Source organism: Aspergillus homomorphus (assembly GCF_003184865.1).
Source record: "Aspergillus homomorphus CBS 101889 unplaced genomic scaffold BO97scaffold_17, whole genome shotgun sequence".
NCBI lineage: Eukaryota > Fungi > Ascomycota > Eurotiomycetes > Eurotiales > Aspergillaceae > Aspergillus > Aspergillus homomorphus.
This window is the reverse complement of record NW_020291903.1, coordinates 46,070-61,298: the sequence shown is the minus strand read 5'-3', so window position 1 is coordinate 61,298 and position 15,229 is coordinate 46,070. Positions and strand designations below refer to the sequence as shown.

Below are 15,229 nucleotides of genomic sequence, written 5' to 3'. Positions count from 1 at the left end.
GCACCTCCGCAATTCTACTCAATATGCCGCACGGGACGTCTTTCTCCCCCATCCTCCCCCACGCCAGTGCCGTGATCACCGGCTCTTTCCTCTCCGGTATGTGTGATCATTTCGGGGTCGTCTATAGATCTTCGTCAGAAGCAAGGCTCACGTCCGCGACTCCAGGAACCATGATGGGGCTGTCCCTCATCACCGTCCCGGTCTTGCTGGAGACGGCGACACAGCCCTCCTACTTGTTGCAACACTTCGTGCGTCTCTACGACGTGGGGCATAAGATGATGCCCGGGCTGGCGGTCACGACCTGCTTCTTCTACGGGATTGCGGCCGCCGGCCAGCGGGCGAGTGCCCGGTCGGCGCTGCCGCAGCTCGTGGCGGGGCTCACCACCATCGCCATCGTGCCTTTTACGTGGCTAGTCATGACCCCAACCAACGACGCCCTGTTTCAGCTGCAGGCGGACGCGGGGGCAGCCAGACTGGGGGAGGTGCGGCAACTGCTCGTCCGCTGGGGGTGGTTGCACGCTATGCGCTCCTGCTTTCCCTTGATGGGGGCTGTTCTGGGGCTACGATATTTGCTTCGAGAATTAGGCTGGTGATCGGGGCCGTTGTGAAGTTAACGGACTAGTTGGACCAATGGAGCCGCTTGATTACCCTTGGTTGATTATGCTTTGGGGGAGTGATGCTTAGTAGGTAACCGGGAATGCCCCGAGCCCCGAGGGTCAATGGCCCGCGCCGCGGCTTAGGGTTATGTATATTAAAATGAATGTCGTGCATGTCATAGAGTAGCAAAGCCCGTCCCGATTGGTTACTCCTTACTATCGAACCTCGAAAACGACCACCATCACCACCAACCAGTCAGGATGGCGACGTCCGCGAGCATTCCCATGGCCCCTCCAGTGGCCACAACTGGCCCGATCAAGTCCAACGACCAGATGTTCGCCCACAGCCAGGGCTTCTGGGACAACTACCGCCGCGGGCGGCCCCAGGTGCCGGCGAGCTTCTTCGAGCGCATCTACCGCTACCACCGGGATCACGGCGGCCAGTTCGGGACGGTGCATGACGTGGGCGCCGGGGTCGGCCCCTACGCGGCGGAGCTGCGCACGCAGTTTGCCCACGTCATCGTGTCGGACCTCGTGGCGACGAACGTGCAGCAGGCGGAGGCGCACCTCGGCCGCGACGGGTTCAGCTACCGCGCGGCGCCCATCGAGGCGGCGGACGACCTGCGCCCGGGCAGCGTGGACCTGGTCTTCGCGACCAATGTGATGCACTTCGCGGACCAGCCGGCGGCCATGGCGGCGATCGCGACGCAGCTGCACCCTGGCGGCACCTTCGCGTGCGCCGGCTTCGGCCCCGCGCGCTTCGCCGACCGCGCCGTCCAGGCCGTCTGGGAGCGCATCAGCCAGCAAGGGGGTCGTCTGCTGCTGGGCATGGCCCAGCGCCCCCAAGAGACCGTTAACGTCATGGCCCGCAGCTCCGGCCCTTACAACGTCGCCCCCCTCGACCTGCGCTGGTTTCGCCCGGGCGCCCTGCGTCTGCACCTGAACATGGCCCCCAATGGCGGCGGTATCACCGGCCTCCTCCCGCCCGAACGCGCCCACGAGATCACCGATCCAGACTTCACGGGTCCCGCGGATGTCGTAGTCGAGGAGACCACTGATGACTGGCGCTTCGAGACCGACTGGGAGGGCTTCCTGCATCATTTCCGCTCGTTCCCGCACGCCAGCGTCGATCCCGCCGCCTTTACGGGGCTGTTGCAGGAGATGCAGGGCCTGCTGGCCCAGGGCCGCTCGTTCCAGGGCTGCTGGCCTGCGACGTTGATTCTCGCGACCCGGCGTTAAGCCTCATCCTTTGTCCTTGGAACTCTTTACCCTCTATAATAAATCATGATCACGGTTTTGGGAAGAGGGGCAGCATAATAAGGTAATCTAGCCTCTCTCTGTCATGTAGTAAATAATGATTACTACTATCATGGATAATTTCATCAACCAAATAGAAAAGGCGCAAGAGGTACTAAAGATTAGAAACTGTCAAGAAATATACTAATCACTGAGTTGCTTAGACAGGCTTCAGGAAATCGCGGCGTTGGGAAATCTATTTCTGAAATTAGTATTGAGAATTTCTGGCCGAACAAGATGATTCGCATAGAACTTTATATTCTATGGGAATACTGTGTAGACATATCCGATCTTGCATAAAAGAGTAATTCCCACTATAATTTCTCAACTTCAGCAATCTTCACGGGTGAAAGACTAAATCTAAACATGAAGAGTATAGCAGTCAGGGAACAAGGGACTCAAGGTATCTATCCTCGGAGGGCCTGCGCCTTCGCTTATGAGTCTCCCTTGGTACAAAGTGCGCCCACAACACCAGCTCAGCGATACATTCGTCCCCAAGTCTATACTGCATTCACAATCTCAGAGACTGGTCACCAGTCTCTACAGTCCGTTTTGGATGTTAGTCAGGTTACCTTGGGCGGGGGGTTTCAAATGGACATCAATCACTTTTTGAGGTAGTCCAGTCATGTCGGAGTTTCAGCACTGAGCGGGGCTTGTCCATTTTCGCCGGACCGCCAAGCGCAGAGATGCTACGCTCAAAGAGACCAGCGTTACGCATATCTCAGCAATGGAGCAAAAGTAGATCGGCATGATGTCTCGCGTCGGATCGTTGCCCCGGTCGAGCTTGATGGTGTAGGCCAGACGAATCGTAGCCATAGTACAGGTCCTGGTTGGATGTATTAACCCCAGCGTCGGACGGATCATTGCATAAAATCAAGCACGTACAAGAAACCAGTCGAGCATAACAGGAGTAAGATCCCGGAACTTAGACGGCGAGTCAAGTGAAGACCTTTAGCAGGCTCGGACCAGCGCGAAGCGATGCGGGATATCAAATCGACTGACCCAAGACTGGTCGAAGAGGTAAAGCGGTGATCCAGATATTACTGGCGAGGAACACCACGGCCACATCGCATTCAGAAGATGAGCTGGTATATGCATGTCCCCGGGGTGGCCTTGGATTCATACCAGGATCTGCCCACCGGGGTGCATTGGAAGATTGCCACGAAGATGAAAATGATGGGTGATCAGCACGATCACTGCCATGGTGATGGTGATGATGGTTCTCATATGTTGAAAGATCTGGCGGTACAGAAACAGAATCGATAGTTTTACCAACGCAGCGGAGGTGATATAGAGGACTTGTACGGCTAGTTGTATCTAGGGGGATTGTAAGCTGTGGAAGAGATTCTCTTTTGCTGACCCTCTAACCTTTCCGAGAGCGGTGTAATCAATTCTGCCGTCCTTGCTCGAACGGCCGATCCCACGCAGGACTCCTACCGAGTTATACGGTTTAGCGGATGCTAGGTGATTTTCGTTATGGATATACCTAGTATTATTGTTACAAGCATCCCAGCACAGGCTACTAGAGCTCCGAGACCACAAAGATCCTCGGCGATGTCGGACTTCGAAAGCCAGCAACGAATGAAGAGTTTGAGTGACGTCACAACAAGGGCGACATAAAAGATACAAGCTGAAAAGGTTATGAGGCTTAATCCATAGCCAGATGGGCTTAGGTGCTGTGCGAAGTCAGTATAGAAAAACCTACTGCTACAGGAATCATATCAGTGTTTACCTCGTCCATTGATGATAAGAAAATTCAAGGTTTTCGCAAAGCGTTTGGTAACTGCGTTTTAATGAGCAACAGCAGCTCGCGTCCTGCTGAAGACTAATAAACGATACCGACGAAAGTACTCTCGTGCGTCACCAGTGCATTGACGTGCCAAGAACCAGGGGTCTCGCTCAGTGGATGACCTCGGCCCAACCATAGATGGAAAAACCACCGAGTAAAAGCGGACCAGTCGAATTCGAGCATGGGAGGCATCCCGATATTGTCCAACAAGGACAGTAAGGGGAGCACAGTATTGTACATCTACCCTTTTTGCCGCTGGTTTCGATGAGACCTAATTCATACAATCGACGGCAACTGGCTTGTCACGATCCAGGGGCCGCCTAACTTACCGCATTAGAAGATCGAATCCAAGAAACAGCTTAGCTTTGGTAAACGGTTCATTCTGCCACCGAATGTACGAAGCCCAATCATCGAAAAACTGAATCCTGCTACAGATACATGTGAGCCCTGATCTTCCCTTGGCCTGACTAATGTAGAGTGTTGTCATCTGTCTATTGGATACGTCACAGAATCTGGTTATGTATAATTGACTCATTGCACAACAGATGATATGTCCACAACATCACTCCAGCTCCAAGCACCGTCTCACCCAGTCCACAATTCTCGGTCCAACCTCGTCCCCGGGCAGCCCCATAGACAAACAGTAACTGACATGGTTATGGCCGGGCAAGACCTCGAACCGAGGGACCCGATGCCGCCGGGTCCTGTACTCTCTCAGGAACTCCAAGTTACTACGCACACACTCATCGAAATCCCACTCCGCCAGCATGAGATAAAGGTCTGGTGTTCTCCTGACCACCTCATCCTCCCAGGGCAAGTTCTTGAAAGTCCCAAGAGCAGACTGGGCGTGAATAGCAGCATGATCCTGCGTTCCGTAGTACGCCTCCATGCTCTTCCCCCGGTCTTCCCTGGTCAAATCATAGTCCAGTGCAGCACTCAACAACAGAACTCCGCGAACCAGGCTCCGATCTTTATCCAGTTCCAACCTTCCGCTGAACAGGGCCATGGCTAGAAGTCCACCACCGGCACTTTGACCGAGCGCGAAAATCGCATTTCGGTCGCCGCCGTACTGATGGGCATTGTCAGAGAGCCAGGTCAGCGCGGCAGCGACATCTTCCCGTCCGTCGGGAAATCGAGCCTCGGGTAGCAGACGGTACGTGCCCAGTACTCCTACCATTCCTTGAGAAGCGAAGAATTTTCCTGGAGATAAATAGTTAGACAATTCTTGGGCCGCGGAGATTTCAACGGGAGTAAGAGGGAGTGCTCTTACCGATGTTTGCGTGCATGTGCGGTGTGATGACATTATCACCGACCCTGAACGCACCGCCGTGGAAATAGACAACCACGGGGCAGGTCGCTTCTGTTGCGGAGGCATCTGCAGGCCAGAAAATCTACTCACATGTAATTAGCATTTGATCATTCAGCACGAGAAGAGTGATGATATCGGCACGTTCACAGATCAGGAAACTGAACACCTACATCCAGTCGATGTCGCGGATCGGGTCCGTACTTGACATCCTGTTCCCATCGGATCGATGAGTTTGGAACCGATGGAGCCACGGACGCGTGATAGGACTCAAAGAATTTCTCGCAGGCCACATTCACTGACGAGTCCCAGTCGCTTTTGTACTGAAGGATAAAGTCCTGAATCTCGGTTGCGAGGGGCATATCGGCGGAGAATAGATGTGGCGTGCGATGTCGAGATCTTGGATTCTGGACCTAAAGTCGGCAATCCTGTCTCCTAGGTGAAGATACTGAGCAATGCAGCTGATACCAAGAAGCTCGAAGCCGGAATAAATACACATCGCTGTTGGAGGCTTTGGCAGCGTAAGCACAGGTGGGGTTGAAAGCGAAGTGGTCTGCTTTGTCAGCCAACACTGAGCCCCGCTTTGACGCAGCACATCCTTGCTATTATGATAGACTGATGTTAAAAATATATAGACATATGAGTTCTTGATGTAGTCAAGGGTCAATCGATGTGTGACTATAGTACTTGGTCCACGTGATCCCTGTTTCATGGTTGGTAACGGCAGATATTTGCCAACGAGATATATCCGCAAACATCATATGATACATGTTCGTTCGAGAATGATATGGTAAAAAAAAGGAAATCATACATGCCTGCAGGGCTTAGGAGCACCATAAGAAGCACTCTGCTGCGAAACCTGATGTGATGGGTATTGGTAGGCCCCGGGTGCAGACGGGGGAGAACGCTTAAGTATGGGCGCGGAGTAGGACGTATCCGGAATGCCCCCAACAGAAACAGGACTGTAATTGTGAGAAGTCTTCTTTGACACCCCATTTATGGCTACAGACTTTGGATTTATAGTCGATCTCAGTTTCCACGGTCACAAATGCCTGGGTTACCTGATAAGAATGCTTTCTAAACTCAGAAGTACCAGATAACCTTCTAAGCAACTATCATGGTCTCGTAGATTCAATAAACGAGATCAATGCGGTCACTTTACGAGTTGAGAGAACTGCTACCTTCCAACGAAAGTGATTTTGATAAGTGAACTGTTTTGCTGCAATTACAAGCTTCTGATTATACTTGTCAGCACCATGGTAATTATTACGCCCTTTAACAGCACCGTAATTAAGCATTAAACTTCCTTCATTCGATATGACTTTCCCTTCAGAGGCAAAATCTCAGTAGTAAATACGATATACCGCAGTGCGCGCTACCAGCCAGAGACCCCCTATTCGGCAAGATGTTTGGCTCGAAGAGTGACAAGTATCAGGTCCCCCAACCCCTCTATAGTCCCCGCTTTCGTGATATCAAGTAGAGATAGCTCCAGATCCACATAGCGGCGGCACCAATTCCGAATCTCAAGTGTCATGAGAGAGTCAATCTGCATGGCGGCTATTTGCTGGGGGTCCTGTCCCCGAGCAAACATCGAATAATTCTGCAGGGCATTGATCAATTCGAGTATCACCTTTTCTCTCCAAGACGCGTCCTTGATGATATCGGGATCCTTCGAAATGTCATGGATTATGTGCTGGACGGTTGGTGCCTGCTTGAGCGGATCACGCGACATTTGGTATTTCAGGTCCAGATCGAAATACTTGCGAAACCGGGCATCGGGGGCCCAGAGGGGCCGGACGGAGGGGTCGGCAATGCTCTTCGTGCTACTCATGCCAACAGTGAGAGTATTTGGTGCGTGTAGCGAACCGAGGAACCTGGGCGCTGACGTGGATTCCGCACAGAAAATGGCAACCTCAAAGGCATCGAGAACTTCTCGCTCGCTCAATAGTCGCACCGACGCGGAGGCCATGCGGTCCCGAAGCTTGATGTTCTGGGTTGCCAAGTATCCCACATCATTGACGCCCCCCAGGTTGACGGCAGAGGCTGGTAGGCCCTGCTGGAGCCGGTATTGGACAAACGAGGACACAAAAGTATTCGCCGCCGAGTAGTTGGCCTGCCCTGCGTTCCCCATGACTCCAGTGATGGAACCACAAACGACGAAGAAGTGCAAGCTGGCGTCTCTGCCCGCCAACGCGTGATGTATGTTCCACGTGCCATCTACCTTGGCCGCGAGTACTGCTTTCCAGTTGTCGTGGCTCATTTCGGTAATGAAATGATCCTGCATTCTTTGTTAGTATATCTCTCGCTCGCAGGCCATTGTCAATCAGCTTCTACTCACCCGGACAAGCATCGACAGCTGGAGCACGCCGCCGATCGGGTGGGAACAAGCTTCGATGGCGGCTTCCACGTCCTTCAGCACTGACGCATCACCTGGAAACATAATTGCCGTACACCCTTGAAGCTCGAGCTCGCGCAGAAATGACTGGTCTTGCTTTGTAGTACCAGCTGATCGGGACATGAAAAGGAAGTGTCGGGCCCCTCGCTCTACCATCCAAGTCGCTATCGCCCGGCCAACACCGCCGAGGCCACCAACGAGGAAATAAGTCAGTAAAGGTGAAAATTTCGAATTGCGTCTCGATAGGGCCATCAGGCTCCTTTCGGATGCCTCGGGCGTCCGTATAACCATTTTGCCGAGGTGAAGTCCTAGCTGGAGGTTGTGAAATGCCTCCGTCATTTCGATGCTGGAAAACACCTTCAGGGGACGAATAGGACGGATTTTCTCTTCGTCGTACAGATTCAAGACCTGGCGGACAAGCCTGTTTCAGAGTTAGACAACTACCCCACACTTGGCGCTGTCATAACTACATACCTCGTGCTCATCTCTGGCCTCTCCAGAAGCCGGACAAGGTCTACGCCGAAGAACGCGCGATTGCGCCCAAATAGGTCCATGGCTAGGGAGCCATGTTCCAGAAAGTCGCGCTTGCCAATTTCAATCATCTTCCCAAACTCGGCCACGCATTGCCACGATGCATGGAGGAGCTCCCCGGCGAGGGAATTCAACACAATATCTACACCTTCACCCTGGGTCTCTTGCATTAACTCGCGGGCGAAGGAGGGGTCTCGAGAGCTGAAAATGTGGCATCGTGGAATACCACACTTGTCCACCAAATACTGAGCCTTTCTCTCACTTCCGACTGTTGCATAAATCTGGGCGGGAAAGAGAGAGAGGGAAAGGGTTACTTAGCAGTTCGCACAGAAGAACCGTCACGGTGACTTACCTTGGCCCCAATCATCTGGCAGATCTGTATCGCGGCCAGACCGACCCCTCCACAGGCCGCATGGATAAGGACGGACTGTTTATTGCGTGTCAGCAACAGCGCTTTTGGTACGACTTAATGTAATAATACACACCTGCCCTTTTTCCAGCCTACCGATGTCTCTGAGGCAATATATTGCGGTCCCAAAGACAACAGGCATACTCGTGGCGTCTTCAAAAGACAAAGACAATGGGATACGGGCGCATCGACGGGCCGGTAAGACTTTGCGGGTACAGAACGAGCCAAGTCCCAATATCATCACGCGGTCCCCAGGCCTCAAGTGCCCAACATTGGAGCCAGATCGTCTGATGATGCCCGTGGCCTCGACACCAAGCTCCTCCTTCTTTCCCATATGTCCCAGCGCGACCATGAGATCCTGTGCAGTTAGTGTACGACCGATCCGTCAGGGACAATTTCAGCAACTTACGCGGAAATTGAGCCCGACATACAGGATCTCAACATCAAGATCATCATCCTTCAATGACTCAAGTGAGGACTCGCCCCAGAATAAGGATTGCAGTGATCCGTAAGAGCCAATTTCTAAATGTAGGGGCGCATTCTGGCGTGGAACGTGTTGTAACCTGTCTGTAAGAGAGGTCCATCTTGTCCGTGGGATATGAATGCAGCCATCACGGAGTGCGAACTCATAGTCCATATCAATTAGTTTATTCTGTTGTGACGAGCTAAAGAACCTCTGCGATACTGCCACCAATGCTTGGGCCGAAGACGGGTCAAAGTTGTCGACTTGCAACGTCGCAAAAGAGATCTCCTGTTCCTGGCGCGCCGTTCGCGAGACGCCCATGACAAGCGCGAAGTCTGGATTCTCGCAGTTCAATTCGACAGATTTGGTGACCCAAATGATTTGAGGCTTGAGAAGGATAAGCTGCTGAAACCTAGTCCAGTTTTGTGCGCTTATATTGGAGAAGAACGGGCCATCTAGGTCGAGAAGTGATATGACCCGCTGGCCGTGCGGGATCTCATCCCCTAAAGTGCATTGCTCCACTTTGTGGGGAAGTCGGGTCAGTTGTTTCTTGAACTCAGAGAATCTTACACTGTGATTTTCTTCGCTAGGACAGAGAAGATAGATTGTGCCGCCGTGTTTGCGGCTTTCGGAGTGTGTGCGTGACACGAAAGTCCGATACAGATGACACCTTGAATTGCCATCATATCCACTTGCCTCAACCCCGCTGAAGCCAGCATGTCGAAGTTCCTTGTCCCAAGTTTCGAGTGGGATAATATTGTCGTAAACTTCTTCCGGGTGGACAGCTTCGGGAGGTGAGTTTTCCAATGGATCCTGATGCCGAGTCAGTAAATCAGTCCCGTCATTTAATGTATTACGGGCACGCGTGGCTAACTGCTGACCAGGATATGTTTCATGCTGGGTATACCTAAACACTATTAATAAACCTTAGTTCAATAGCAGGTAGTGAATCCGAGCTTACTAGGGCAAAGTTCACGATGGAGAAGCCGTCCGCCAGGGGCGAGAAGCTTCCTAATATTCCTTAACGCTGCCCCCGGCATTGCCGTCTGAGCTGCCAACTAACAAGTGTCAGGATGGTCAGTGGCTAACGGTAGAGGAGAACACGTCACTCACGTCAGTTACAATGACCAGATCATAACTATTCTCCTCGAGGTCCTGCACTGACGGCTCCTCGTCGACATTGAATAACTTGAAATCAATGTGACTATAACCTTGCAGTTGTTCTTTGACCATTTTGTCGATACTGAACTTCTCCGTCCGCGTGTATCTTGAGTAGAGATCGTTCTCGTCAGAGGCTAGGTTCTGCAAAACAAAAGGAGACAAGGACTTCTTTTGCCCGCCGATTTCGAGAATGCGGAGACACGGATTGCTGTGCCCAAGAAGAGAAAGCCAGTGTGATAGGCCGCTCAGTGAAGGGACCCAGTCGTTGAACTTGCGCAGTGCGTTTTCCCTTGCCATCGATATCGAGGCGCACGGTGACTGTTCGAAAGCGGCCGCTATTTCTTGTACTGTTATCTCGACAAATTCCACGAGGAAGGCCAATCCCTTAGCTTCAAGCTTCTTCCTTGAGACATTCCACTGCTGCTCTAAGCTCTCACTGCAAAGCTGAGCCCAGGCCTCCTCGTTGGCGGCGCATAAGATACCTCGCGCGGCTAATATTTTGCTCTGCTGCTGCACCCATGCTTTGTCGCGCTGCAAGAGACCCGAAGACGACACCATAGCGATCAATCTGCGATGGAGAAGCAGCAAGGAAACTCCGATAGCTTTAAAGAGTAGTTCCATGGTGTCTTCCGAGTCCTGTGATAGGGGCAACTGTAGATGACTAGGCAACAAGTCCAGATCTGGTCGCCACTCTTCGTGAGACAAGAGCGGAAATTCTGAGGTCTCGCTTCCTCTACCCAGATCCAGTGGAATCAGAGTAACTCCACGCATCTCGAGCACAGGACTCTTTTCTGACATCAATTGAACATTGCCCTGCCCTGTACTCCCTGCGACGGTGCTTCCTGAGGCCATGGCTACCATAAAGTCCTTACTATGACCAAGACAGACCTCCTCGATGTACATCGGAATGTAAGGCTTTGTTAAATGCAGAGATCTTCCATGAGTGGCTGCAACGCTGAGCAATTGCAAGCATTGGTCAATTGAAGTAGGGTGAAGAGCATGACTAGTACCTGTTTGGATGGTGTGTCCGCGGATCGTGGCGCTTGCTTCATAGCGAACAGGATCTGCAGTGATTTTCTCGAGGCCCTGAAAGTGTGGTCCGTATTGCAGCCCCACATTTGCCATCATGGTATACCAGATCGGCGAGGAGACAGCTCTTTCAAAAGACGGCGGCTCCAGGGCAGTACTTCTCAAATCCTCGGCGCTTGCCAGAGCTTTCCCAGTCGCATGTTTGGTCCACTCGTGGCCGTCGTAAGAAGATATGGAAAACTCGTACCATCTCGAATCAAGACGATCGCTGATTCGCACTGGCCTCATTGTGGTAACTAGTTCTATCACGGTGCTATCGGCACTGGGTAAAGCAAGCGGGGTCTTGACGTGTAGACTGCGAATCGTGCATTTTAGTGTGTTGGACAGCTGTCTTATTGCTTCATTGACCATGGCAATATATCCCGCACAGGGAAAGATACACTCCCCAAGTACCCTATGATCAGCAAGCCATGGAACATTCCTCAAGCTGAGCAGGTTTCGCCATGCCGGCTCCAGGGGGCTGGTCTCCAGCATCTGGGCGCCCAGGAGCTCATGAACCGAATGTTTGCGGAATCTCCAGTCATGGCTGATGCGGCTCTCTTTCCAATGGTTCCGTTGCCGATCCCAGGGATAGAGGGGCAGATCTGTAAGGAGCTTTCCATACTGATAGAGATTCGCGAAGTCGACGGGGAATCCTTGGCAGAATATCTCGCCCACTGCTTTCATCACAGAATGCACCTCATTGGCATTTTTGACAACCGTTGGGACGTAAGAGTAGTTTTCAACTGAGCGAGCTGCACAGATCTGACGCAGTGACCCAGAGAGGGTGGAGTGGGGTCCAATTTCCAAGAGAATGAGAACGCGGTCCCTCTGCTGGTCAATAAGATTCTGAACTGCAGTCGAGAACAGAACGGGTGATTCCAAATTCGATCGCCAATAACCAGCATGCAAGAGCGCGGGGTCAGACACCATTCTTCCCGTGACCGTCGAGTATAGAGGTAGCATTGTGTTCTTGCACGTAACATGGGGGTTTATGGCAATTTCAAAGGCTGCAGCTGCCTCTTTCATATCAGCTGTTACCAGATTAGCGCCAATACATCAGAGCACAGTTGAATCCGGGAAGAAACGTACGAGAATGGTAGGCAACTTCCACCGCGAGATATCGCGTGAACGTTTCTGGATTTGCTTCAAGAATGCGGTTGACAACCGCCGTTAGTCTGGACTTTTCTCCTGAGATGTTGACGCTCTCTGGACTGTTCTCGCACGCAACGACTACACCGTCAATCAAGAAGTCCACGACAATGTCCTTCCCCAGACCAACGACAGCCATGGCTCCGCTAGACGACGAGGTTTGCACACAGCATCCGCGCATATATGCGATTGTGATCGCGGTTTCCATTGAAATTGCCTTGGCCGCGTAAGCGGCCACGACCTCACCACTGGAATAGCCGATCACGGCAGCGGGACTGATATTCCAACTGGCCAGCAGATCCACCAGAGCAATCTGGAACGCCGCACATAAGGTCTGAGAGTATTCCGTCCTGTTGACCAGGGAAGTATCCTCGGATTTCCGAAGCTCCGCTACAATTCATGCATCAGTGATCGGCCGCTATTAGAGAGGTTGGTCTAGTGAGACCTTAACTACCTTGAATGCTCCATGTCGGCGGAGTTTGAAACCTCTGCAAGACTTCGTCCATTGCGTGGATGGCATGCCGAAAGGTTGCAAAGTTGTCCATCAACTCCCTCCCCATCCCCGCCCACTGCGCTCCCTGTCCAGTGAATGTAAATACCACCGAGGGCTTCATCTGAGCGGCCGAATCTTTGAAATAAGGTCCGGATGCGATGCCTTTGGTGCCGCAGAGAAAGTACCCGCGATGTGACAAATGATCGCGCCGAGCTCCAAGCGTATAAGCAAGGTCATGGACAACATCGGGCCTTGCCACGAGATAAGCCTGAATCTGAGCCAGGCGTGACTGCAGCGCGGCTGGACTCCGGGCGGACACAGCAATAACCCGACAGCTGCCGGGGGCGTTGACCTCTGTTCGGCAGAGTTGCTGAGACTCGGGGGGTGCATCAAGGATGACCTGTTTGTTTTCGTATGAGTCATTGGCCAGGCACAGGGCTGGTGGGGTCTCACATGGGCATTGCTTCCTCCAATTCCGAATCCATTTACGCTCACTCGTGCCCTGCGGCCAACAGGCCAGGAAGTGGGTTTTGTAGGGACGCGAAGGCCACCTTTTTCGAACGGAACTAAACGAACGGCGTTAGATATTATCGAGAGTACCGGCACAGGCAAGCACGCATACTAGCTTTATTAGGATTCTTGAAGTGCATGTTGGGTGGGATCATGCGATGCTGCAAGGCCAACACAGCTTTGATTATTGCTGTTAACCCTGACGCCCCTTCACCATGGCCAACATTTGATTTTACCTGCACATGCTTATTAGCCCCAGGTCCCAGCGACACAAGGCGATACATACAGAACCAATATGCACACCCTTCCCACCAAAGGCCCGAGCGATGGCTGTTGTCTCCACTTGATCGCCAACTTTCGTTCCAGTCCCATGGCATTCTACAAAAGCAGTCTGAGAGATATCATGTATCCCCGCCCTTAGATATGCATCGTATATCAGTCGCTCTTGGCTGTCAACATCTGGTGCAAAGATCCTGGCAGACTTTCCATCATAGTTCACTGCTGTACCACGAATAATTGCATGGATAGTATCGCCCTCTGCTTGTGCCGACTCGAGCGGCTTGATCAGGATAGCATTCACAGCCTCTCCACGCCCATAGCCATTTGCACTCGAATCAAAAGCTTTGCAGTACCCATCTGGAGATAGAACCATATTCTCAGACATTGTCACACTCATAGAAGGTGTTAAGAGCATATTGGTGCCTGCTACAATTGCTGAATCGCAGCTCCCAGTGGCAAGGGCCTGGCAGGCTTCATGCAGAGCCGTTAAGGACGAGGAACATGCTGTCAGAATGGTTGCGCTATAACCTTAGTACATGAGGTCATCTAAGATCCTTCAGAGGATTTACCTACCTCGGTCCCTTTAGGTCAAACTCATAGGAGACCCGATTTGACAGGGTATAACCCCCATTTGCAAATGCATGCTCCCGCGAAACGTGTTGGGGCTCCTTCGCCGTTAGCTCATGCCAATCTTCACCAAAAACACCGACATAGCAGCCGATCCTCTTCCCTTGCCACTTAGTTTGTCCGGAATTCTCCATGCATTCCCAGACAACCTCCAGAAGCTGCATCTGCTGGGGGTCCAGGTCGCTACCTGAGAACCCTGGGATGGGCGGGAAAAAAGACCTGTCCGAGCTGTGCATATACTCATCGTCGAGGAAGTATCCACGTCGAGTACGCACTGACTGGGATTTGGAAGGGTGGTAAAACGCGTCAATATTGTACCGCGAACTGGGCACGTCGGAAGAACAGTCGCGCTGGCTTATAAGAAGGTCCCAGAATTCTTCAGGCGTCCGGACTTTCCCGGGCAGTCTCATCGCAATTCCGACAATCGCAACAGGTGCAACAGGCGGCGCCAGCTCGCACCTTCGCTTGTCGAGGCACACATGCCGCGCGGCCTGACTGTTGTTATTCATTTCCTTGGTCTGGATTAGCAGCAGCCATTTGCTAAGTGGGAACGAGAAACCAACTATTGGACCAAGGCATGCTTCAGTCTTTTGACAACTGCGCTGGTCAACCATGATGGTAATGGGGAATTCTAATGAGGTAAGCCTTCCGTGTGATAACTGTGATATCGAGATTAGAGGCACAGAACACAGATCCAGGAAAGCTTCCAAGTTTATGAATTCTGGTCTAGATGAATTATTGTCAGGCAAGATTTGACTCTTTGGGCTGTGCAGACCTTGCAGGCCTATCCCTGGCAGGATTCCTGCGACACTGGCCTTGGTTTGTTGGCCCGCGTTGCGCTCGCCAGCCACCACCCCCTTTCATCTAAGGAATGTAGATCACGTACGTACTGTAGAGTACCTGGCAGTCCTTTCGCTAGCTGCTGAATATTGACAGACTCCACGGGCCCAAATACCAAATCTTCATGAATTGTTTTCTTATAAAAAAACAATATTAGGGCTCTACAAAGAAATGCATTTCCCCCTGACCAAAACCAGCGAAGATACACCATGTGACACTCAAATTCCAACAGGGAATACTTAAACCTTTGCTTTCCCTGAATCTCAGCAACCTTGTTCATTGCCCGTGACTCTGCTTATCCTGCAGTGATTTTA

At 52.1% G+C, this 15,229-nt stretch overlaps 5 protein-coding genes across 5 annotated transcripts; 2 read left to right on the top strand and 3 right to left on the bottom strand.

The window, feature by feature from the left end:
- Window positions 1-23: 23 nt before the first annotated feature.
- Window positions 24-593, top strand: tpcL (anthrone oxygenase tpcL; the record flags this gene model as incomplete). The annotated part of the gene is made up of 2 exons (XM_025698992.1): window positions 24-96; window positions 166-593. 2 exons carry the CDS (start codon window positions 24-26, stop codon window positions 591-593), a joined length of 501 nt encoding a protein of 166 aa, XP_025551530.1.
- Window positions 594-857: 264 nt separating this feature from the next.
- tpcM (methyltransferase tpcM) lies at window positions 858-1,835 on the top strand (the record flags this gene model as incomplete). The annotated part of the gene is made up of 1 exon (XM_025691741.1): window positions 858-1,835. The coding sequence occupies one exon, from the start codon at window positions 858-860 to the stop codon at window positions 1,833-1,835; it is 978 nt and encodes a 325-aa protein (XP_025551529.1).
- A 481-nt stretch (window positions 1,836-2,316) lies between these two features.
- Window positions 2,317-2,921, bottom strand: BO97DRAFT_405387 (uncharacterized protein). Its single transcript, XM_025695172.1, has 2 exons — window positions 2,781-2,921; window positions 2,317-2,721 (listed from the first exon to the last, which is right to left on the bottom strand). The coding sequence occupies exon 2, from the start codon at window positions 2,706-2,708 to the stop codon at window positions 2,529-2,531; it is 180 nt and encodes a 59-aa protein (XP_025551528.1). The 5' UTR covers window positions 2,709-2,721; window positions 2,781-2,921; the 3' UTR covers window positions 2,317-2,528.
- A 1,265-nt stretch (window positions 2,922-4,186) lies between these two features.
- Window positions 4,187-5,476, bottom strand: BO97DRAFT_443037 (alpha/beta hydrolase). The gene is made up of 3 exons (XM_025698326.1): window positions 5,161-5,476; window positions 4,952-5,072; window positions 4,187-4,881 (listed from the first exon to the last, which is right to left on the bottom strand). Exons 1-3 carry the CDS (start codon window positions 5,347-5,349, stop codon window positions 4,244-4,246), a joined length of 948 nt encoding a protein of 315 aa, XP_025551527.1. The 5' UTR covers window positions 5,350-5,476; the 3' UTR covers window positions 4,187-4,243.
- Window positions 5,477-6,295: 819 nt separating this feature from the next.
- On the bottom strand, window positions 6,296-14,485 carry BO97DRAFT_451580 (uncharacterized protein; the record flags this gene model as incomplete). Its single annotated transcript, XM_025698991.1, has 14 exons — window positions 6,296-7,265; window positions 7,326-7,803; window positions 7,857-8,194; window positions 8,266-8,340; window positions 8,399-8,680; window positions 8,732-9,570; window positions 9,747-9,843; window positions 9,899-12,048; window positions 12,107-12,556; window positions 12,621-13,059; window positions 13,113-13,225; window positions 13,282-13,405; window positions 13,456-13,969; window positions 14,022-14,485. 14 exons carry the CDS (start codon window positions 14,483-14,485, stop codon window positions 6,381-6,383), a joined length of 7,248 nt encoding a protein of 2,415 aa, XP_025551526.1. The 3' UTR covers window positions 6,296-6,380.
- Between the last annotated feature and the right edge of the window lie 744 nt (window positions 14,486-15,229).

What these genes read in the sequence shown, in the direction of transcription:
- BO97DRAFT_405387 (XM_025695172.1), bottom strand. Translation starts at nt 2,708, where the DNA reads ATGGCTACGATTCGTCTGGCCTACACCATCAAGCTCGACCGGGGCAAC.
- BO97DRAFT_443037 (XM_025698326.1), bottom strand. Translation starts at nt 5,349, where the DNA reads ATGCCCCTCGCAACCGAGATTCAGGACTTTATCCTTCAGTACAAAAGC. An exon ending in ATCCGCGACATCGACTGGAT is followed by an intron (nt 5,073 to 5,160) that starts GTAGGTGTTCAG and finishes ACATGTGAGTAG; the next exon opens with ATTTTCTGGCCTGCAGATGC. An exon ending in GCACATGCACGCAAACATCG is followed by an intron (nt 4,882 to 4,951) that starts GTAAGAGCACTC and finishes ATTTATCTCCAG; the next exon opens with GAAAATTCTTCGCTTCTCAA.